We start from the raw sequence: 24413 nt of genomic DNA on the forward strand, positions 1-24413 counted from the left end.
ATTCATCGGAGAAAAGGCAGAAGGTATTTGAAACGTGACCAGGTAAAAATAACTGACCAATCAGAGGCGCTATTTAAACAAAAGCGGTGGTTCAAACGAAAACAAACGACTGCGTTGGCTCAAGGTTGGAAATGGGCCTTTAACTTCAACTTATAAAGTGATAAAGTGTGAAACTGACACTTTTTGTAGTTTATGAAAACTCAAAGTCAGAGCCGCAATCAGAATCTTCGGCATGCAAATCTGGCAGCTCCAAGGCTTTGGAGATTTCCTCTACCTCTTCCTCAACAGAATAGAATAACTGGGCGTCATCATCAGTTGCCTGTACACCAACATCATGTACAATTATCACTGGACCTGGTGGTGGTGCTGTGTTGAAAACCTTTGGAGGGCGCTTGCGACGAGGTTTAGCTGCCAACCAGGACGAAACAGCCGAATTAAGAACAAGTCCCTGTAAGAATCAAACATCCTGCGGTATGAAAATTTCCAACCCCCTTCAAATTTTGCATGCAGTTAGGCGCTCAGGGTGGATGCACAAAAATACCCTTTATAAAGGTCGCAGCACTCTTGTTGCCATGGTAACAGCAGTTGCTTGTTCGAGGCCTAGGGCCTTGTTTTCACACAAAAACGTCGCAAAAAAAATTGAAATTTTTATTTCTCTATCTCGAGCTAAATAAAACATTACAAATTAGAACTTCTATCATAGATAGTAACATTATTCGTCTCTACATTGATTCCTTCAATTTTCCCTTGGAGTGAATGTGAACACAGCAATAGATTATTCATCTCGGTACAGTTTCGGTCATTTTTGTTGTCGGGTAAAACAGGGAAAACGTTTATCTGAATTTCTCCAAAGGTGCACCGATTCTGCAACTGAAACTACCCACCTAGCTGGTTATAATATTCTAGTTATTAAATATGTAAAAATCTGTGCGGACCTGCCTCTACTTTTTATGGGGGAAATTCGCAAACGAAGCTCAAAATCAGATATTGCATAATTTGGCGATGTTTCTAATGTTCTCAACAATAACTGTTTCAGAAAAATGAAACATTCAAGGCTTTAAAAGAATGTTATCTTATGAGCAATATCCCGGAGAGAAATCTCACCTCTAGTGGTCATCTTTAAAAAAAAATTGATCAACCTTCATGGAGGACTACTCGACGTAGCAACAAACATATACCTCAAATCGTGTGCATATCATCCAGATTCCGAATGCTGCACCTTCTTTTATGGGAATTTCAGCGATCTGAAGTCCTCTGAAGATACGCTGTTATACTAGTATGTCATTTAAAACATGTTGAAGTCGGCTGATCTACACGAAACTATCCTCACAACGGTCGCCGGTCACCTCTGCGATACCGGTGCACCGGTATCGCAGAGGTCATGCCTTCAAATCTCGTACGGGCCTAAATTTTTTTCAGGTCCTATTTACAACTACTCGTTTCAGTAGTGTTCTTAGCTGCGAGGATCTCTTAATTTCATCAATTTAAATTTGTCTCTCAATCTTCTTAGTGATGCCGGTGCTACATCTATTACTGAGGCAATCAAGGTCAACAAGGAGTTAACTAATTTGAATTTGTTTAACAGTGGTATTAGTGATACCGGTGCTACATCTATTGCTGAGGCCATCAAAGTCAACAAGACGCTAACCAATTTGGAACTTGTCCGGCAATGATATTGCCAGTGCTGCATTTGTTGTTTTAAACAAGTTAATAGATTCTAAAATAGAACAGGACCCAGTTGTTCAAAGGGCGGATAACGCTATCTAATGAATACATCGCTATCCAGCGGATGTGTTAACAAAGAATACTGTACCATCCATCGGATGGAGATTTATGCAGTGGTTATCGTTATCGAACAATGAGGACCAGGTGGACGACTGTTGGTTATTGGAGTGATCTAAACAACGGGCAGTATTCACAGTTAACGATTTGGAGCACAACTCAGTAAATGGTTTTTTTCGTTGGGTTTTTAATTTCTAACAGCAAAAACATGTAAAGGAAACGAAACATCGCAAAATCTTAATGTTTCCTCAACAAAGCCATAATAGTGGGATTGGGAAGGACAGGAAATTGACTGCTGCTAAAGCAACACTGCTATGCTCCTTCACTTCTCGTACAACCCCTCCCCTCCCCTCCCCTCCCACCCCCCATCCACTCCTTATCCTACAAGAACCATGATCACTCCGTTAATTGCCTGACCACACGGGCTGTAAGGGGAGGAAAACTTGAAAACTCCATCAGTAAGTTTAATAAGAGCTTGGCGGAAGAAACAGAAAAGTAGTTTCCCCTCCCCTCCCTTCTAACCCCCCCTCCCCCTCCCCCTCCCCCTCCCATCTCATTTGTTTTTGTTGTCAAAGCCCATTTCCAGTCTTTCCTGGAAGTGGCTTCCAACAAAACACTTGAGCGAACGTCGTAGTTAGAAAAGGTGAGAATTCTAGCAGCCCTATTCTGCAGCTTTGAAGATTGTCTGCTAGTCCCTTATTGATATTACCCCATACGGCACTACAGTAATTAAAATATAGCATCACCAGTGCATTATACATATTCACTCTAGTATCAAGTGGTATAAAATTACTTACACGCCTCAAGATAGCAATACCAGCGGATATTTTCTTTGAATTGGTATGAATGTGTGGGCGCCAGCTTAAAGATTCATCAATTTGAACTCCGAAGGTTTTATGTTCAGTTACTCTTTCTTTCTAAGGGAGTGTTATTGACTTTGACTGAGAAGTCACTATTTATTTGGGATAACTTAAATTGGCTCCCTATAAGCATGTATTTAGTCTTCTTCACATTTAAAGTTAATTTGTTTGCTGACAGCCATGACTGGATTAAATTCATATCATAATTCATTTTATATTCAAGGACCCATGGGTCTTCTGCAGATGTGGTAAGGGTAGTATCATCTGCATACAATCTGGGTTTTGAAAACAAATCACATGAAGGGAAATCATTAATATAAATAGTGAATAAGAGAGGGCCTAAAATAGACCCCTGTGGAATACCAAATGTTATATTACAGAAATCAGATTTAGCTCCACCAATGAACGTTTGTTGCTTTCGATCAGATAGATAGGACTGGAACCAGTTTAGAGATTGAGAACTGACCCCATAGAGTTTAAGCTTTCCCAGAAGGATAGCAGGATCCATGGTGTCAAAAGCTTTTTTCAAGTCTAGGAATATCACCCCATTTAAGAGACTGTTGTCAATATTCCATAGCCATTCATTCGTAGCCTCAAGTAAAGCTGTTTCAGTAGAAAACATAGGTCTGAAGCCAGATTGTGATTCAGTTAACAAGTTATTATTATTTAAATATTCATACAATTGATCAAAAACAACTCTTTCAATTAATTTACTCACTACAGGGAGAGCTGAGATAGGTCTGTAGTTGTTAGGATCAGTCCTGAGGTCTTCTTTAAATATTGGCGAAACCCTAGCTCCCTTCCAAGCTTTTGGAAATATTCCGGTGACAATTGACTGATTTATTATAAAAGTTAGACTACGAGTAACTACGGGAGATGCTTCTTTCAGCAGACGCGCTGAGATGTTATCAAGACCACTAGCTTTATTACTGGGTATTTTCTGAATTAAATTGAAGACCTCCTGGCATGATACTTTCGCCAAGTTAAAAATGTGTCCTACAGGGGTAATATAATCAGTAAAATTGCTGGATGTGTCTTTAATTTCAGAGGCTAAGGAAGGTCCTATTTTGGAGAAATGTGTGTTGAGTATATTACTGATTTCGATGGGGTCGGTATTTACAGCATCCCAAGTATCCAGCTGAGTTATCATATCAGATTTAGGTTCATTTCCAATTAGTCTATTAATTCCTTTCAAAGTTGCCTTTATTTTTCTGCCGTTATCTTTGAAGAAGGCATTGTAATATTTCATTTTAGCATTCTTAATCTCATGATTAACCTTATTCTTCATGTGTTTGTAAGAAGTCCAATTGCAATCTGTTGGAAACCTCGAGGCTAATTTTTTAACTTTATCTCTCTGAAACATTAGCCTTTTTAGCTCTGGAGTAATCCAGGAGGAAGAGATTCCTTTCACTCTCTTCTTCTTTAGTGGTGCATGGCTATTAGCAATGTCTAAGAACATATGTTGCCATATATCCCAAGCAGTGTCAGGATTATGCTCCTGTTCAATCAGATGCCACGGGACCATAGATAAATCAGTTCGAAAACTATCTGGAATAAAATTTTTAAAGCATCTGTTCGTTACAGTCTTTGGATTTGATTTGGGGATACAAATCTTTCTTATTGCATACACCAGACAGTGATCACTGATTCCGGTATCGACGACTCCGGAGTCCAAAAAATTCGACCGATGATTAGTTAAAAACAAATAAATGTCAGTAAAGGGCTGTTGTATTTAAACGATAAACAGAATAATACATGGTTGCTTTCAGATATGGAATTTCTCATCTCACTCGTTCGCTGCACTATCTACGTGCGCCCTTAGAATAAGAGAGATGGTAAGTTTTAAGCTCGGTAAAGAAATGGAGAAAGTTGTTTTCGTCTTGTCACAAACGTGGGACAAAGAGAAATCTTTCTCTATTACTTTACCGAGCTCAAAACTTTACCATCTCCCTTAATCTATTTGCAAACATGACGTTATTGACATCGCTGATCCCAGCCGTGTGCAGGACGCGTGTCATATGAACTTCGCAATAGACTTCGCTCACCATAAAGTCTCTGTGGCTCAAAGGTAGAGCATCGGAGCGCGGCTTCCGCAGGTTTGAAATTCGATTCCGTGCGGGGACTCAGATTTTCCTCTTTGTCCCGCGCTCGTGAAAAGACGAAAAACATCTTTCTCTGTTGACAGGATACCTCGCTAAATAAGAAGTTCAGCTATTTTTCAAAAGTGTTAACTTTACATATATCCTTTATTGCTTTAATAAACAATGGGTGGATACAAACTTATTAAAAACTAAGTATTTCTTCAAAATATAAGTCTGTGCGAGAGGCATGTGCTGTAGGTATTGACTTTTGGGTCATATCTGAAAAAGGGTATTGACAACCACATACAAACCCCTCCTTTTTCAGGTGAGCCACCACATTTTAGCTATTGAAGTTCTGCAGTGGTTTTATTTTTTATTCCTTTCTGTCTTTTCCAATTTTTGCAAAAAAACAAAAGAAAAAAAAAACAAGGTAAGTGAATTACGCACCTGTGTTGGAAACTGTACGATGCGTTAATTATTCTTAATTTAATTGACATTTATAAGAGATTTCCTTTATCTATACATAACTAAACAGACTTGTATGCGGCACGTGTTTTATCGCGCCATATATAGCACTGTTCCCCGTGCTTACAACGGGACGTTGAGGGTGTGTTTCTTTCGAATAAGCCGAGAGTTGTGAGGAAGCGTGGTACAGCTTTTTCACGTTTCTGACACACCTGTCTTTCAAAAATCAAAATAAAGAGTAGATTTAGTTTGCGATTTTTATGGAATGTTTTTAGATCCCTTGGTCTCCCCATGACCACTACAACCCTGCATCCCTCCATTTAACATTCCCCCTCGTAACCAGAGTTCATTTAAGGCGCCCCTCTGACTTTAGACTTACCTTTGCCAACACCGTAACAGTAATACATAACTAAGCTAGTTGTTGTTTCCACTTCGTATTCGTGCAAAAGCTTCTCGGCTGATTTTAGGGATTTTAAGATGCAGGCTCTACTACGGCGACCGGAAGTCTACACTTAAAACCCATCGGACTGCGCATATCTTAGGCGGGAATTCACGCCGTACTCTTGCCATCTGCTACGGCAAAATCGCTTCGTTCCCGTGGTGGTGAGTACGTCAGAATTTGCCATAATATTTTTTCTGAAGTCTTAATTATTTTAATTTTTTTTCCTTGTGATTAAATTACTTACGTTTCTTTACGAGTTGATAAACCATAGCTGAACGAAATTTGGTCAAAATTTATCTGTAGAAAAAAGATGTCAAAATCAGGGACAGTTATTCAGTTTACTTTTCCGGCACTAAGTTGGTGGGTACTGATAACAAGTTATTCGAAAGTTCATTTATTTCCGTTAATTTTGATTTTTACAACAAGCCAATTTAGTGGACAACAGCACACGACGTGTTGCTGTGCAAAGAAATTTTGGTACAAAAGTTTTACAAGTTCAAGAAAGGAAGCAATGAAAGCGGAAGAATTTGGACGCAAATTTCCGAATACCTCAACAGTGTGACTACAGTCAAACTCAAATTAAATCAAAGGGTGGTGAGAGAGAGATTTGATTTGCTACTCGGAAGATGTCGACAGTAAAGTAAAGAAGAAGCAAAAGCAAGTAGTGCATCTCCCGAACCAACAGAGCTCGACGTATTGCTAGAAGAAATTTCTGAAAGAGAGAAACTAGCAGAATCAACGAGAGAATCCTGTAACAGCAAGAGCGTAGAAACAGATCTCAAAAGAACCGAGGAGATGCGTTCCAAAGCCTTGGAAAGACTTGGTGAAACTAAAAGAAAGGCTAATGAAGACTGTGAAAGAAAAGCGAAAAGGCAGCAAAGAAGCAGAGCTCACGTTACCGAATTTCCACGGGAAAAGTCAAAAAGGAGCTTAAGATCCGTGAAGAGGAGCTCGCTTTGAAAGCAAGAGAAGTTGAAAACGAAAAAGAGAAGCAAACGCAGATGTTTAAAAACCAGGAGGCTAAGATTGCAAACATGGCATAACGACAAGATCAGGTGCAAACACTTCAAGTGGCTTTTTTTGCAACAACAACAACAGCAAACACAGGCTATGATGGTGTTGTTAGAAAGACTTGCGAAAAAGTAATAACTAACTAGTGATTTTAGATATATGAAAATTCATATATTTGCACTGCGGTGGAGAGATGAAATTAAGAGATCCTCGCAGCTAAGAACACTACTGAAACGAGTAGTTGTAAATAGGACCTGAAAAATGTATTTTAGTTTAGTTTATTATGGTTTATTTGTACCCAATTCATTAACTAGCTCCCAGTTGGTAGAGCGCTGCACCGGTATCACAGAGGTCATGGGTTCAAATCCCGTACGGGCCTAAATTTTTTTCAGGTCCTATTTACAACTACTCGTTTCAGTAATGTTCTTAGCTGCGAGGATCTCTTAATTTCATAATAACTAACTAGTTCCCCGACAGAGATGACATTGTATTGACTTGCCCTTCCTTGTAAATTTATTGCAGCTTCAAGTTAATGACTTTGTTTGTTAAATGTCATTTTGCATTTTCTGTTTTTTCAAAGTAGGAGTAAATTCTGTTGGGTTCTGCCAATATGATCTCCACCCATTTTGCTTGAAATTTGTTCTGTGTGTACACCATTCAAGATTTCGTAGAAAAGGTTGTGGTTATTCATCGTGGTGAATAACAATAAAAGCTAAGTTTTTCGTTTATCTCACGAGGTAGTCACGTGTGATGTAGATCGCGACGTTTCGACTGCATACTACTAGTCTTCTTCAGGCGATGAGGTCGACTGATCATGCGTGATCTTATAAAGCATGATGCTCTGCCGTGATTGGTTGTTTTTCAAAAGCTCTGATTGGTGCATTTCGGTGCTAGAGCTGTTTCATTCAGTGATTTGCTCCCCCGGCGGTCCGCTGTCGCACGGCTCTCCTGTTGTTGTGTTTTTTGATCGTGGGCATTCACGCTTTTGGAATTTCTATTCCACTATCCCTGTTGATGTTGTTGGGCTGAAGTCTTATATGAATTGCCTCTTTGACTCTGCGCGTGTAGTAATAATGGTCACGATCAATAAACTTTACTTCGTTCCAGAGTGGCTTGTGTCTAGTGTTGTGGGCATGCTCTGAAACGGTGGAGGTCTCGTTACGGGCGAGTCGGATGTCTCGATTGTGTAAACTACACCATCGTTCTGTTGACTATTTCTTTATTCTCTCCTTTTTCTACACAAGTTACTATAACGGGAACTAGCTCAGATCTCTCAAGGAAAGTGTGGGTCACCGCTTATAAAGGTGACGCTTACTGAGCTATCAATCTCTAATCTTCTTCATCCTTTTACACCTAACTAGCGAATCACGTTAAGCTACACAGTACGGAGTTCACATACTAAGTAGGTACTTTCGAGCTGTTTACGCTTTACAAAATCATTTTCTACCTTAAATTTTTGACTATTGCGGTTAAGGTTGATCATAACTAAAACAGGATTGGTAATATAAAAATTATAATGAACTTACTAACAGAATTAGAATCATACTTGAAAAGATATCTTAAGAGAAAATAGTCCTCAAAGACTGTTACATAACAGCAGAATAAACAGAAAATTCGGCGAAGAAAGGGCGTGCCCAAAGTACGGTACCGCTGTTCATATAAGTTACCTGATTGTAAATTCAGAGCGGAGGATGAAAAGTACTACATGTTTACACCTTTAGGGCCTGTTTACATGGAGGTGGGGGACCTCAGGTAGGTGAGGTAACCCGCCTGTCCATATAATTTTTTTATTTTACTTTGATCACGTTTACATGATAGGTGGGGTGACCCGCTGATAGTTCCATTGTTGAATACGATGACCGCGAGTTGCATAAGTGTAATTCAATACTTCATTTCTTATCATGCTGATAACAGGAACAGGCTTGGTGAATAAATGTACCATGTCGCTATACTGATATGGAAAACACATAACAGCAAACATAAAGCTTCTTCTCCATCACAAACACTCCCTTGACTGCATCTTATATTACGGTATGTGCATTTTTTAAAGTCTAAACTGTGCCAAACATTCGTCGCTAAAATTTTCGAAGTCAAATTCAGAGAACGGGTCATACGGAAGTTCTAGGTTTTGTGATTCGTAGCTAGTGTAAAGCAACAAAAATTCGTCATCATTAATGTTGTTCATCTTATAACAAAGACGGAATAACTCTCTTGCTTCCTTGAAGGATGACATTTTTGCCAATAGAATGACTGCACAACAACGCTTTGAGATCTGAGCTTTTCGCCGTAGTGTCGCTGTAACTTAACGATTCGTATTTGGAGGGAAATATTCCGTACTCACCCTTATCTATCGCGGCCAAGGTAGCCGTAGTACAGATTCACCGCACCGTATCTTAAAGTCCCTTTTTACATCAACCACAAAACTAAAAGTCTTGGAGATGTTTTTAGACCACATGGTTCGAAGATACACGAAGAAGCTGAATCAAAATTGAGGAAAATTACTCTTAAAAAAAAAAATGTATTCAAAATGACTCCCGCATTTCTTGCCATGTACTGACTGACTTTACGCGTCTGGATTGCGTTATTATTTCATTTGTAATCCACTTGACTTCCGGTTCCGGCCCCAGAAATATGGGTACTCTCGTGCATCCCCATAGGGGATAGATCAGTGGAACCCGACCTTGATTATATTTAGTAGCCCTTGGAAAAGAATCCACGGTTGATAAACAAGAAAGAGGAGTTGAAATCTGTCTGTTACAAGTTACTTTTTACTTGCGTGACTTTCACCCACGCGCGCGTGATCGATATCGGTGTCTTTGTTCTCATTCGTAACATTCGCAAGTTTCACGCATAGTTTAATCTGAATGGAACGTTTCTCCGAAAGAAAAGTTTCTACAATTCATGCAAGTGTCCTAATTGTCTAACATAAATGGGATTTTTTTCCATAAATCGCACCATCCGTCATGTTGTTCAGGCAATTTGCCGACAAGGATCGTGACACCCGGTCCCAGTCTCAAAACGAATTAGGGCCTTATAGGCCATCCCGTCAAGTGACTTCCAGAAGATTTTGGCACATCCTTCCTCGTTGAGGCATCAGCAAAGGTCTGACAGGATGGTGTCTTTGCGTGATTATAAAATTTACTCACTCTTTCTTCTGCTGGTAAAGTTTCACGGGTCAGGTAAGTGTGAAGTTATTCTCCCGTACAAAGGATTTGACAGTATTTTTTTTACCATGTGCCATTTTAAGCTTAGATATCGAAAACGCCGACCCTTTATTTATGAACGTGATTTTCGTCAAAATGATTTCCGAACTCCAAGGTTGCTTTCAACAGTTTTTGTATTTCAAAATTTAGATATGATGTTGGGATTTCAATCGCGTGATAAATGAAGTCTGAATAACTATGATGCGATAGAAATCAAGAGCAAATGATTTTATGTTTCAAGTGTAACGATACCATGTACGTTCAGAATTTAACATCAACATTGAAACTTCGAAGTGCAATATTTTCTTAATTAGTGTGCGTCGTCTTTTTAGCCATGAGGAAAGTTACTGCTTTGTCAGGTGGCTTTCCATTACAAACATAATGGCTGTGCAAACTTAGAAGAGAGTTGCCATCTGTACATAAACTCTCTTCCTTTCCATCCATCACTCATTATTGGGAAGAGCTGTTACCAATTTTCCAATCAGTATTGGTTCAAACAATAACCTCAGCAAGGATAATTGCTGCTAGCTAAGTTGAGTGTGACTTTTCCTCCAGGCAGCAATCATGTAAAGAAACTTCCCAATGTGCTTGGATGGATAAATGAGCATTGTTTGCTCATACCTACATGCATGATTTGTTTGCTTGGCAAGTTTTTAGCTTTATGCACATATAAGTGTGGTATCCCACACCGGTAGTGGATGACTTATTTTTGTTATATATTTAAAAACAGTTAAAGAATTACCAGGATCAAACTTTTTGAAATGTATGTGAAGATATCTTTGCTGATGTATATACCTACTGAGATTTACTTCAAGCTAATTTAACAACAACAACAAAAAGATTTGTAATAAACTGCACAAATTCTGATAGGTAGGATGGTTTCTCTCACTAGTGAGAAATTAGCATCTGACCAATCACAAGTTGTAGAAGATATTTTGACCAGTGAAAACAATGGTATGGGTTTTTTTTTATGCCTTTGTGGTTTGGGGGCTTGCCAAAATGAATGAAAGTGAATGTCAGTGAGGTTTGCTGGTTGCAGACAACTATAGAATCATGACTTCAAGGTTTAAAACAAGAAGTCAGCCATTGATGTAAACAAGTTAGATTTACTAAGGAAGATGATGTCGGAGAAAGCCAGACTTCATGAAAATTGGTGAAAATCATTCTGATTTCTCCTTATGCAAACTGATTGCAGTCTTTGTCTAAATCTATGCCTTGATCAATCCCTGACATTTGCAATCCAAAGAACTAAAGTGGAATCTCCTCCAAAATGGTACAAAAGACTTAAATTTGTAGATTCTGACTCAGATAAGAAAGCATTACAATCCACCTTTGCGATTTGATTCATGCACATGTGAATGAGAAACATTTATGTTTTAAATTGGCACTATAATTCCTATAATATTAATGCAAGCTTTTCATTCAACTAATTTGTTCTTCACTTTTGCCTTTACTTTGTTTCAGCAGTAATGTAAATGTTGCTCTATTTTCTGCAACACACACAACCCACATTTCCTCAAATTACATTATGATTAGTTTTTGCTTGTACAATTTTTATCCACTCATAGTCTAGACAAAAACTTGCTTGTTCCTTGCTCATGATTTTATTTTCCAAAACTTGTGAATATAAATTACATGTTCACACTTAACTATGAAGTATCTAAGTATATTTCTTACATGTCTCAACCACATTTAACCATTTTTGGAACTTAGTCACACCAATTAAAGTATAATATTAAACTTGGAAATGCACTTGTCCTAAAATTGTTGTTGTTGTAAGTAGAAACAGACCTTTAGAGCAAATAAACCAAAATTTATATTGTTTGAGAAGTTACACAAAGGCACAAATAGTTACACATTACTGTTTGAACTATGTTTCTTAGCAAATGAAAGTATATTTCAAGCTGATTGATATCAATGAATACCAATGTAGTGCATATTTACACTTATTGTTGTTACTGCTTACACTAAAAGTGCCTCTGTGGTGGACTCTATTTTAGCCCTTCTTCCTAAATTATATCGTTACACATGTAACTAAAGGGCTGAGAATATTATGTTTATGGTTGTCTATTTTAGGGGGTATGGATGTGCATTTCACCCAGGAACCTTCTAATCCAAGCTACTTTATCAATGGTAGTGATGCCAATCTGGTGTGGGACTATGCTGATCCACATAACGAAATTCAGTACATTACCTATAGTGTTCTGGTAGATGGCACATTTGTCAGAATGATTTTTAATGACAGTGGTGGTGTTCAAGAACATCCTAAAATTCCTCCATCTTACAAAGGAAGAGTTAAAATTGAAGGAAGAGCTACCCTGGTTATCAAGAACATTAACCCTGGAGACAATACCGAATTTGAATGTGAATTGATTGGAGACTTTTTGTATGTGGTACAAAGCACAGTGCAACTTATTGTGGCAGGTATGTATGACAAAAGAAAGTCATCAATAGTCAAACATAAATGAAATGCATTCAACTCATGTCTGTCATGTTACTGAGATCTGGAGAAAGTAATCAATAGCATAAATATGCGCAAACCTTTATATGCTGGGCTGAAAGTAGCTAGCTAACCCAACTTTTGGGAAAAATAGTGCTACTTTTACTTGGCAAAAGCTGCAAAACTGGCAGCACTTCTAAAAGGAGAAACAAAATTCTACCATTTACTTTGCTGTCTCTCAAGAGTAAGAAATGAAAGTGTTATCAGAGAGTTATTTCTTTATTCTTCTGGCACCTACTACTGGGTTACTCTGTTATGCATAGATAACTATAATATTAGTATGAGTACTAAGATTTTCTCCAAGTAAAGCTGTCGATGGTCAGTCAAAACTAGAAACAATCTGACTGGTTGCATGATAAATCAATGAAGGAAAATATTGCATGACCAATCACAGGCAGCATGTGAAATTAATTTGGTGTAAAAAAAATCATATCGCTTTTCAAGCCTTTTAAAGAGACTTGCTAAAGGGAATGAAAGTCAGCATTGAATCATTTGCTGCTTTCTGGGCATTAATATGATGATCTTTAAGGTTTGCAGATGTAAATTTCATTAACAGGTTGGTGACTTCCTCAAGTAATTTCTGACATTTAGGAGCAAGTCAAAACAAAATTTTTTAAAGTTATGAAAACAATTAACCAATGAAGTCTGCAATCCAAGCTCTTTATCCTCTGTGAAAGACACTGAGCATGGAAACAGAAAATAATCCGATGATGATCAATGTGGTCCGGCAGGAATGTTGTTTTTAGCAGATGTTGTTTTCATGGAGGTCAGTTCAACACCTTTGTTTTTGTTGCTGACTTTGGTTTCCCCACTGAGAAACTGGCTGAATTCCACAAAAGCAACAAGAGACCAAAAGTATTCCATTTCAATTTACGGTATGAAACGTTTTAGGGAGCTTACATGTATGTGACCATCCTGGCTCATGAATGAAAATTGATTGCACTTACCAGCCATTACATAATCTTCTTTCTTTTGTTTATTTTATTTATGCAGTTGCTATGTTGTGTTGGCTTATTTTAATTGTAATGTGATACCTGTCACATTACTTCTCTTTCCAAATTGTATTATGATAGAAAGATACCAGGTTATTATGGCTCAAAAGGGGCAAAACAAATCATCATTTGCATTTAATGTGTGTAGCCCAAAGCCAATCCATGTCTCATATTTCACTTGTAGAAAAAAAAAATCAAGTGCCAGACATCTTGGTTTTTTTGTTTTGTTTTGTTTTGCTTTACCATAAGAAGGCAATTCTTACTCATGTATCACTGCCATCTTTGTAACAGATTTGCCAAAGTTTTTTTAACATGGTTCTTGTGTACCCTCTCGATCAAGACAGACCTAATTCAACCCTAAAATGAAAAAGTACTGTAAATATGCCAAAGAATACTTGAATCTCAATAAATTGGTTATTTAAGTCTTAAGGGCTACTTCTTGATCCTTAATAGCAATGGGAAATAAGCTGTAAATTGGAAACCAAAGGTTCTGAATGAAGTGAAGCTTTGTGACATCTGGTCAAATCCACCCCCTGGCATATATCATTTGCAAGTATTATACATCTACAAAGTACTGTTTAGCGTTTTATTTAAAAAAAATAATTACTTTTCCTGGTAAAAGAGAAGCATAATCAAGGAAACTTCACCTCCCACTTTGGCTCATGCCTTCTCTTTTAGTGACTGGTGGAATACTCGGCTGGAGCTGGGGGGTGGGGGGCGGGGAATTTGTTTTGTTGTTTCTTGTTTCTTCGGTAGTTTTCGTTATTTTCTCGTCCTTTAGTCCTTTCCTGTTTAAGGTTCTGAGGTCAAGCGATTCTAAATAAAGAGGAAAATGTGTATTTGTGAAAAACTTTAATTTAAATTATTTTTGGGACATGATGCATTCTCGAAGCTTTACGGAGGTCTGTAGAGGTGACCCCCAATTTCCTGATGTCACTGTGAACTCTGAAAGATTCTAGTCAAATATTATGTCTATTATGGACTCAGGAAAAAACCAATAGCTCCATTCAATTTTCAAAATCTTAAAGGGAGGCAGCTGTTTGCACACACTTATAGGGCAAAACGCATGATAATGGTCTTCCAACTAAATGTAGCTTGTGATATCTCGCACTGAGAGCACTTAGCTATCATTACATTTGATTGAAAGGCTGGTGTATCCATTAATGATAATTTCATGTAGCATCAGCTTTATTTGCATGAAAGCTGTTTTGGATTGTGGTATAGATCTATTGTACACTTCCCCATGATGAAACCAGTTGTGCTATGTAACTCTCTTAAGGCTCTTGTACCTGACAGATTTTTGGGCAGAGCTAGAACCTTTAAGTCTCGAGTATAGATCATTATAAATTTAAACAAAATTACTTAGAATTCTATAATGGTTGCTGGTTTATTCAATAACTCCTTCCAAGATTTTGTAGTATTATCAACTGGATGACAAGCTACATCAGGACCCCAATTCTTGTATTGTTTAGTAACTGTGGATCAAGTTGGCGTATACTTACACTAACGATATCTTTGTTACAACTTCGGTTGGAAGCTCTCCAAATTGTTGGCTCTTAAATTCTAAACAAAGTTTAATAGGGCCTAATACAGTTGAGTGGGAGATGGAGATATTTGAAGATGCACAACTAGTATTATTCATCTTTAGATAGGACTTTTCGAACAAGCCGCTCCATTCTCAAGGAATCTATATACAGTTTCCTCAACCTTTAACATTTGCACAAAGCATAGTGCTACTCACTATTAAAAATCAAGTTTTTTAGTCTGTCGTTAAATTAGATTTCCTCCTTTCACCAATACTCTCTCAGCTACTCTGGCTGGCAAGGAATGTTCTGCATTTCTTACTCAAACCTTTTTTTGCAACAAGAATATTACTTCCAGCACAAAGATGAATCAAGTAGTGTTTTTGATGTCGCCTTTCCACTTTCTGCTTCTACAACTCCTTTCCCACCATCTCTTGTAGTTTCTTGATGAACATCAGCATCTCTTGATGGTCTGGAAGACAGTTTCTTTGCTAATGTCAAACGAACTCAAATCTTGTGTCGATTATTACTTAGAACTGCTTAGCGTGGATTTCAGCCGCCTTTTCCCTCTCCAGTTTTTCTCACCCAATATTCTGGGTACTGTCTGTTTTCTGCATTTCACCAAAACTAAGACTGGACCATATGGTTTAAACATTTGATTGTTTGCTTGCCTATTCATTTGCTTGCAAGTGCCTCTGTTTGCCTCACATCACTTTAGTTTTAAGGACCAACTCAAATTATCTCGATCAATAAAACAAGTTTTAGCTCAAATTGTTTACATTGGTCTCCATTCAATCCATTCTTAATGCAGGAAAGTAAATTCGTTTTCTTTGCATTTGAAATGGGCTCAAGAAAGTTTTATTTGCGGGTTTAATTCTTCGAACTGCGGAGGAAAAGTCCAAAACTCTCCCTTCTGTAACTCCCTTTGCAGAACAATCATGACGAAAAATCAATTGATTTAATGTTTGACAAAGGAATGATTAGTACAAGGAGATGAGTAAGGTCTTTTAACTTTAAGTAATGGGCAAGCCGCATTCAGCATGCCACTGGTATATTCTTTTTATTGCGAAGAAGCCATAGTTTCTCTTTCATTAAAATTTCAGTTTTCTGGTTTGAGGATGTCTTCTGTAGATTCTTTGTCAGACCAAGTTCCAAGTGGGGTGTGGCTTGATTGGCTCTGTTCTTATTTGTTTGAGCAGGGGCAAAAATTTTATCCACTAAAATGGAAGTAGCTTAGAAACCAGGGTCCTTAGCCTAAAGAGTGACTTCCTGAATCAGCCCATAATTCCCTAGACTGGGGCTTTGCTTTATAATTTTTCTTGTGAGCAAGTTCTTCAGTAGCTAATGCCAACAGGTTAACTTGTGTTGAATGAAGTTTGAGCCCCCTTATTCTAGGTGGTTTTTGGGGACCAACTGCTGGCTGCTTTTGTCTGTTTTATTGAAATTGGGTAAATATTAATTTTAAGTAAGATTTGCTACGCTATACGAGGAATGATATAATCTCTTTTACATTTCAGAGGCACTACTTATAAACATCTCTTTAAGAGGAAAATATCACATTGAGGGATCCCCTGTCACCATGGCCTGTGAAGCTTCTGGGAAACCACCGCCGGATGTGGCATGGATTAAAAATAGAGTACTGGAAAGTTCAGGGAAGAAAGCTACGTTTTTAAAGTTCGATAACATAAACAGAAGAGATGCAGGACAATATACATGTCGAGCCAATAACTCAGTGGAATTCACTTCTATTGATACATCAATTGTAGTTCAGTGTAAGTACATTTTAACCGTAGTTTTCTAATTCTGAATCTACCCTATTTACAGTGCGAATCCTGTTATTGGGGTCAGTTACCCCGAACTGAAAAATCTGTTCAAAGGTGACAGGAAAAAGAATTCCACGTCAAATCTTTTTCGGCTTTGTATACATTGGTCCCAATTATTGGCTGGGGCAATTGAATTTACGTGGAAGCATTGCTCATTTTATGTTACTTAGGAGGATGCGACATTTTTTGCCAAGTCATTGCTTCAGCTGGACTGTGTTTAACTCAGAAAATGGCTTAAAACCATTTCCGAATCATTGTGACAATCCAAAATTCGCTCCGTTTGACTAGCGTATAAGGCTAGCGGATATTCTGATTCTGTGTTAGGGCTCTGGTTGGGGCTTAATGGAAAGCTGAGAATTGGTCAAAATTCTTTAAGCTGAGAAATTACAGTTTTTACTTATAGCTGGGATCAGCTAATAGGCGCGAAAATCGGCTTAAACTAAAACTACATACCTAAGATTTGCGCACATATTTGCATGTGTGACATTCGAGATATTATTTCAGGGCGAGAATCCATTTTATATTTAATTATTCGTAAGCCTTGTCACCTTATACTACATACTCGACTGCCAAATAACACAAAAGTGACGGAGTGCATTATGGAGTGATTACAAGCTTCATTTTTTTCTTATTTAAAGACAGGGAAAGGAACGACAAAGCCTGCACTTGAGTAATTGATTTCTATGACTTTCTGGTTTTCAAGGTTGTGTAACCTGCAAGCACTATGCCGCCGCCCCTATGAGAGATATCTAATTGTTTCGGCGTTCACATTTAATAAATTAAATGTCCGAATGCTGTTCACGCTTCCAGATGATTGCGGTAACGTTATTTTCCATGATAGGTTTTCAGTTTTAATGGTGGTAACAAAAGTGGCTGAAGTGTACGATTTTGGGCTTTTACACCTCTCTTACGGCTAAGTCAGATCGAAAAATCTGTAATTTGATTGATCTCTTACCTTAACTACCGTGTTGTTTGCAACTTAACGTTGACAATAATTAAGTTTGGCGTCCTTTCGCTTGCTAATTGTTGTTAAAATAATTATAAAGACGTTAGACACGCGTGGGCGTTGTTTGGTAAAATCATTTATTACTTTATAGTTTTGTATCAGGTCGTTTAAATTAAAAAACAAAAACAAAAACAAAAAAGCCTGCATGTTGATAGTTCTTAACTCGCCCGTAAAGTATTATTATTGCTATTGGAAGATAATCGATAGCAGTTTTCCTTTGTCCTGCTTCATGATGACGTCAGTTTCAAATCCCGAGAAAAATATGGTGTTTTGAACTAATGTTTTCAGTTTGATCCGTTTGCTCCCAGAGGAAATCAAGTTCCTTTCTAAAAAATTTCACCGTGTTTGTAAGCACTTTCAATTCTCGCGGCCTTAAAATAAAAACTAGTGAAACTTTAAGATCTTATCTTACACATGATACAAATTTCATTCGATCTGATAACGAATCCCATTCATTAGAACGAAACTAAAGTCTCAGGTTGTGTTGTCATTCTTTGTGATTTATACAATGAAAGGACGCCAAGTCCGTTTCTGTGAACTTCACTGTATTTATACGCTCTTTTTGTGTTGCAATATACTACAACATCTTAGCTTTCATGCAAGTTCCCTGAGGTTCAGCAAACATGGGCGAAAATCACTTAGCAAAAATTACTCGACGAAAATAACCTTGGTTTCGCTTTGCGAAAACCGATCATAATCTTCGTAATATCAACATATCATATTTCATTCAACGGTTAACGTTCCATAACTGAGTGGTTACACACAACATAAGAGTTTTTTTCTTTTCCTTTTTACTCTTTTCATTTCGCTGATCATAATCTTTGCCACGTCTGCATGTTTTGTTTCATTTAACAATTTTATTGTGAAAAACGAAGTTTCTAAATGACATCATACTGTTTAGCTATATCAATATTGTAGAAAATTCTTTGTGATACAAAGATCTTATTGGTCATTGACTTCATCAGATTTGGTGGCTCCTAAAAGAGCCATTTTAAACAACCTACAAGGTGGAGGAGGGCGCGGTGACTCCTAACAGAGCCTTTGTGATATTTTGTTTCAGCACCTCGAACCTCCATTACAGCCGGACAACCTTTTGCAAAACATGATATATGTATTTTGCACGCTTCTCCGGCGTGACCTTTCTCTCCCAGTTTACAAGCTCCTGCTTGTTGTGAAGTTTTACTTTTGACTCCAAGTAAAACTTGAGTTCACGCCACAAGGTTTCCATGTGCTTAAGATCAGGATTCTTCACAGGGAGTACGCCACCAGTTGATTTTTCACTCCGAGAAGAGAGCTTGTGCTACACGTATGCTTCAGGTCATTATCCTTCATGAAATGGTGCTCGGAACTTTATTTCCAATAAACGGAACAAGCGTCGTCTCTAGAACATTGCAAATGAGATCAGCATCCATGATGCTATCAAAGATGCAAATCTTGGGGGCACTAGGTCTACTGATTCCCCCCACAAATGAACTTTGAGTGGATGCTTCGGTTTCGGCTTGCGCTTTTTGGTTTCGTCCTCAGTTCTGAAGCACGTACAACAATAAGATTGGACGGAGATCGAGCATTCGACGCTGAAAATCCTCTTGATGTAAGGAGGAAATGCTCTAGAAAAAAAGTTGTTCACAAACGAGTAGTTTCGCTTAATTTTAGTTGCACTCGTCTTCTGGCTCAAACTTAAGGATTTTGATAAAGAAAAATTTTCCTGAGCGACAACGTTTTTATGTCCGTTAAGACATAAAGCTGGGCTTCACAAATTGCTCATTTTTAATAACAGAGGATTTAAAATAGCTATCCTAGTAACAACATAGCTGGTGTTATTTTTCTTGCTGCAGTAATGCCATTGTTTTTCATTGTGCAATGTGTAAGTTAAAGTATTTTGCTTTTAGCCAGCATTCTAACCGTGGGTAGTGGACTTGCTACAATTTTACCAAAGCACTATATTTTCTTCCTAAGGCACTCCATAGACTGATAAAAGATTAGCCCTTCCTTTTTGTATCGTTATGCACCCTCTAGACTTTTACAAGAGGTTGTGATTTATAAGAGATGATTTGATTTAAATTTTTAGACAAACCTGAAGGTGTGAGGCTCACTACCAATGCTGCTCAAAATACCGTCACTGAAGGAGCCGCTGTTACATTCAAGTGCATAGTTATGGCTGCTGTGCCACAAGTGTCAATTTACAAGTTCTATTTCAATGGCAGCCTCCTAAGCGAGAACAGCAACAGTGAGTACACTCTCAATAACGTCAATCGATCTCAGCACTATGGCGAGTACAAATGTGTCCCACATAATGACGTTGGAGATGGAGCAAAAGCCACCGTGAGACTTAACATAAAGGGTAAGTAAAAACATATTTGAGCATTTTTAAGAGCTAATGTCAACATGCATCAGACAAACAGCGGCAAGTCACCCAAATTCGTTTTCTCTCCTACTTTCATATTTTGTAGCCCGATATGTCCGAATAATTGTGGTGTAGTTTTTTTGTGAAAATATATTTTAGATTTTGAGAAATTAGTTTTTTCGTTCGACCACTCAAATATGCAAATTTTCACCCTGAATATTACCCGAGTTGTGTGACCTCATGTACCGAATTTACTTGACCTCCGGTATTTCTGTCGGCATAATCCTTTGTTTTATCATCTAAACTTAATCCCCTGTCATATTGAAGCTGGCAAAGAAATATTTATTTTTGGTGAACATTTTTGTCCGACATACTTTTTCTATGTCGAAAAGTAGCATCAAAACAAAGACAGTTTTAACAATGACCGATATGACAGAATCTACTGAGCTTCTAGCTTTTAAAAGACAAAAGGATGGTTATAAAGTTACTGTAAAAATTTCCTTGTGTATTTGTGTCGTTATATCGTGAGACGAACTCAAAGTCCGGCAAAATTTACTTGCTAGCGACTATGAAGTATACATGGTGTGTCTACTTGTCGCCACCGTTTACTGGTATAAATCACTATAGCTAGTAAAGAAATCTAACATAACCTCTTACCTTATTTATTTATGATTTTATTAGCTGTTTCGGTGATCAAGTTATGCTCTACCATATTTTAACCAGATTTAATTTACAGTTTGTAAATCTTCTCCACATTATTGTATTAGTTGCATGACAAACGTGACACATAAATTCAAAGATGAATCAACCTCCGAATTACGAAGGGATGGGTTTTTTTCTCTCTTTTCATATCTATAAAAACCTTCCAAGAATTGCTGTATTCAGAAAACTAAAATGTCCAGATCCATCATTGATTCCTTTGCCGGCGGAAGTCAAAGAATGTTTACAAAAGTCAATTCGATTGACAAGCTACACACCGTTTAACCAATTGATCTGTTGTATAAGCGTCTCATCTTACATGCTAACAAGGAGATTTGCTGTTCATTTAAGTCGTTCGCTTGTAGGACTTTTGGGTATAGTTATCGAGAAGAATCTAGAAGACCGACTTTATCTCAGCTCGGTCCCTTGCGTAGTTGTAAAAAAAGACATTTTAAGTTACCTGCGGAGATGATTTTACAATTTGCCCTACTCATAGATCAAATCTCGGTACCGGTGTTGGGTGGATTCGTGGTTTCATTAGTAGTTGTAGAGTGCCTAAAGAAGTGTACGACCATGGTAAAGGTAGGGTTAAGTCGATTCCAAATGCCTATTGGGGTATTGGCAAGCGTGTACCACAGATAGTACGCAAGACATCTGGAAAATTCATATAACCTGGCTACTTACCACCTTGTGCAAAATTACGCGTCCCGTCAGACTTGGGCCTCGATCGGGAGTTGGTAAATAGGCTACCAAAAATCCAGACAGAGGCGGAGTTTTCTATACTAATGTCTGACAACTTTGTAGGCTTCCCGCCGTCTGGCGGGACGCGTAATTAAGAACACAGTGGTAAAGGACCCTTCTGCAGCAGCTACAAGACGCTGACAAAACCTTTTTCTCTTCCCCGAAAATCACATCAAAATTTTTCCTTGCTAAATTTCAAGTGTGCTGCACGTATCAGCACCCCCCGGGGAGCCCCTATAGACAAGAGAGCGAGAATGCGCGCCGGGAGTTTCGAAAATGACCCCTATAAAATTATAAAAGGTACCTGACTCATCCGTGTGGGAGTGAAAACAACTGATATCTACCCCTAAAAAGTACCAATTTAAACACAAAAAATTAAAAAATCCCAAAAATAAGAACTCCTTTATCGATGTACTCCAGAGGCTCAAGTCAGATCACTAAAATCGTCCTATAAATGCTTATTTCAGGCATTTTATTGAGAGAAAAACACCCTAAAAGGTACCAGCTGGGTATCTGGTAGTCCACTAAAGTTTGAGACACCGTAAAAGGTACCAGATCACTGATTTTGACCACTGAAAGGTATGACAAGCATCCTCACCCATTTCCGATCGCGCTCTGCTCACCTGCCAGAACACTATAAATCTCAATAACGTTGAAGCAACAACCCGCTTTGAACTGCTAAGCTGCTACTGAAACAACGATTAGTGACCACAAAAGTAACATATTGTAATATTGTCCATTCAACATAAACAAAAATCTTCATACAAGGTAAATATTCATTTGTGTTGGTATCAATTATTGCGTGACCAGCTTCTGATATAAATGGATGGGGGAAAACACCACTTAAAACCTGGGCTCTCGGCAAAAAGTATTACTCAAGCGTAATATAATAGCCGAAACAGCTTATTGGTCTTATAAAATCATAAATAAGAGTGTCATGTTAGATTTTTTTCACAAATTGATGTGGTTTATGCCTCGATATGCCAAAAAACAAGTAGTGACAAGTAGGCGCTAACAAGTAATTTTGCCGGAGTTTGAGTTCGTCTCACGATATAACGACACAAATACACAAGGAAATTTTTACAGTAACTTTATAACCATCCTTTTGTCTTTTAAAAGCTAGAAGCTCAGTAGATTCTGTCATATCGGTCATTGTTAAAACTGTCTTTGTTTTGATGCTACTTTTCGACATAGAAAAAGTATGTCGGACAAAAATATTCACCAAAAAATAAATATTTCTTTGCCAGCTTCAATAGTGACAGGGAATTAAGTTTAGATGATAAAACAAAGGATTATGCTGACAGAAATACCGGAGGTCAAGTAAATTCGTTACATGAGGTCACACAACTCGGGTAATATTCAGGGTGAAAATTTGCATATTTGAGCGGCGGAACGAAAAATATCATTTCTCGAAAAATGAAATATATTTTCACAAAAAAACTACATCACAATTATTAGGACATATTGGGCTACAAAATATGAAAGTAGGAGAGAAAACGAATTTTGGTCGACTTGCCACAATATTTCAAATTTGTTCGATGGATGCTGACATCCTCTCTTAAGTACTTTTGATTTATAATCCAAAATAGGAAATATGTTTTATACCAGTTTACATTGCGTCAATAAAACTTCCCACACAATGAACCATTACAACCCCGAACAGGGATGGATAGAGACCCTGGTAATGAGGTTGACGTGTTGTGCGTGACCATCGACACATGTGCTAGTTAGCAGTATTTTCAGGCAGATGAAGACTTTTGTTGATGTTCCTGATGTTTTGAACAGAATTTCGAGGATAGGAAATGTTTTCTTCAGATGTAGTGTATGATGTCAGTATCAGTTGAATTGATATGTTGTCAAAATGAATTAAAATATTGGTTTGAGAAAATGAGCCAAATTAAAAAAATCACAATGAACAACCTCGAGTCAAGATATCACCAGTCAATTATATGCTGCCTTCAATCCTAATAAGCCTGAAAAACTGCAAGTGGTGTTTGACTGCACAGCCCGATACAAAGGGACATCGCTCAATGACCAACCACTCAGTGGTCCAGACTTGACTAACAGCCTGCTTGGTGTCCTCTTAAGAGTTCTTCAGGAACCAGTACCTCTCTCCTCAGGCATTGAAGCCATATTACATCAAGTAATGGTTGATCCAAACGATGTTGATACCTTGTGGTTCCTTTGGTGGCCTGACGATGACTTATCTAAGGAGCCTGTTGAGTACACCTTTTTGGTGGCACATCTTCACCAAGTTGGAAAAATTTTGGTCTTCGAAAGGCGGCTCAATGAAGTGATCAACACAGTATTGAAGAACTTTTAGGTGGATGACTGTTTTAAATCGGTGTAACCAATGAACTCGTTAGTACATTGAGAGAGGATTTGTGTGTCCTATTGTCAAGAGGTGGATTTCAATTGGCTAAATGCTTGTGTAATAGGAGGCAAGTCCTCAAAACCATTCCAACCTCAGACAGAGCTTCATCAATTTTGGATTTGTGGTCAAATTCTTGTGTGCTTCCTATTGAAGTAACCCTTGGTGTTCAGTGCAACATGGATAGCGACATGTTTACTTTCAAGATGGTTCTAAAGGATAAGGCCTTCACACGAAGAGGGATTCTATCAGTGACTAGCTCCATTTATGATCCACTTGGCATAGTATCGCCAATCACCTTACTCGCTAAAAAGCTCCTTCAAGATCTCTGCAAACAAGGACTCACCTGGGATGAAGAGATAGTGGGAAAATAATGTCAGTTTTGGAGACGGTGGCTATGTGATGTACCTATGCTTATAATAGTTGCCTTAACCAATATGTTTGAAAACAATCGACTTTTGCTGGGTACAAAATGCAGAGCTTCACCACTTCGCAGATGCCTCTCAGATTGCTTATGGGACTGTTTCATATGCAAAACTCGTCTTTGAAAATGGCCGCACCCACTGCAGT

The 24413-nt window shown here is 38.0% G+C and overlaps 2 protein-coding genes and 1 pseudogene across 2 annotated transcripts; 2 read left to right on the forward strand and 1 right to left on the reverse strand.

Moving 5' to 3' along the window:
• Window positions 1-190: 190 nt before the first annotated feature.
• On the reverse strand, window positions 191-4167 carry LOC149043686 (uncharacterized). Its single transcript, XM_089210107.1, has 2 exons — window positions 3109-4167; window positions 191-448 (listed from the first exon to the last, which is right to left on the reverse strand). The coding sequence occupies exons 1-2, from the start codon at window positions 4165-4167 to the stop codon at window positions 191-193; spliced, it is 1317 nt and encodes a 438-aa protein (XP_089066233.1).
• Window positions 4168-5264: 1097 nt separating this feature from the next.
• Window positions 5265-6776, forward strand: LOC149043687 (uncharacterized; annotated as a pseudogene).
• A 2890-nt stretch (window positions 6777-9666) lies between these two features.
• On the forward strand, window positions 9667-23795 carry LOC149043688 (limbic system-associated membrane protein-like). The gene is made up of 5 exons (XM_089210108.1): window positions 9667-9820; window positions 11921-12268; window positions 16377-16631; window positions 19757-20029; window positions 23479-23795. Exons 1-5 carry the CDS (start codon window positions 9754-9756, stop codon window positions 23793-23795), a joined length of 1260 nt encoding a protein of 419 aa, XP_089066234.1. The 5' UTR covers window positions 9667-9753.
• Window positions 23796-24413: the final 618 nt, after the last annotated feature.

Source organism: Pocillopora damicornis, chromosome 6 (assembly GCF_964200805.1).
Source record: "Pocillopora damicornis chromosome 6, jaPocDami1.2, whole genome shotgun sequence".
NCBI classification, from domain to species: domain Eukaryota; kingdom Metazoa; phylum Cnidaria; class Anthozoa; order Scleractinia; family Pocilloporidae; genus Pocillopora; species Pocillopora damicornis.

Bases quoted from the DNA above. Each gene is read 5' to 3' on its own strand.
- LOC149043686 (XM_089210107.1), bottom strand. From the start codon at position 4,167: ATGGTCCCGTGGCATCTGATTGAACAGGAGCATAATCCTGACACTGCT. The intron at 449-3,108 runs GTCAGTTCTCAA...TGATTCTTACAG, and splicing joins GAAAGCTTAAACTCTATGGG to GGACTTGTTCTTAATTCGGC.
- LOC149043688 (XM_089210108.1), top strand. From the start codon at position 9,754: ATGGTGTCTTTGCGTGATTATAAAATTTACTCACTCTTTCTTCTGCTG. The intron at 12,269-16,376 runs GTATGTATGACA...TTTACATTTCAG, and splicing joins AGTGCAACTTATTGTGGCAG to AGGCACTACTTATAAACATC. The intron at 16,632-19,756 runs GTAAGTACATTT...TTAAATTTTTAG, and splicing joins TACATCAATTGTAGTTCAGT to ACAAACCTGAAGGTGTGAGG.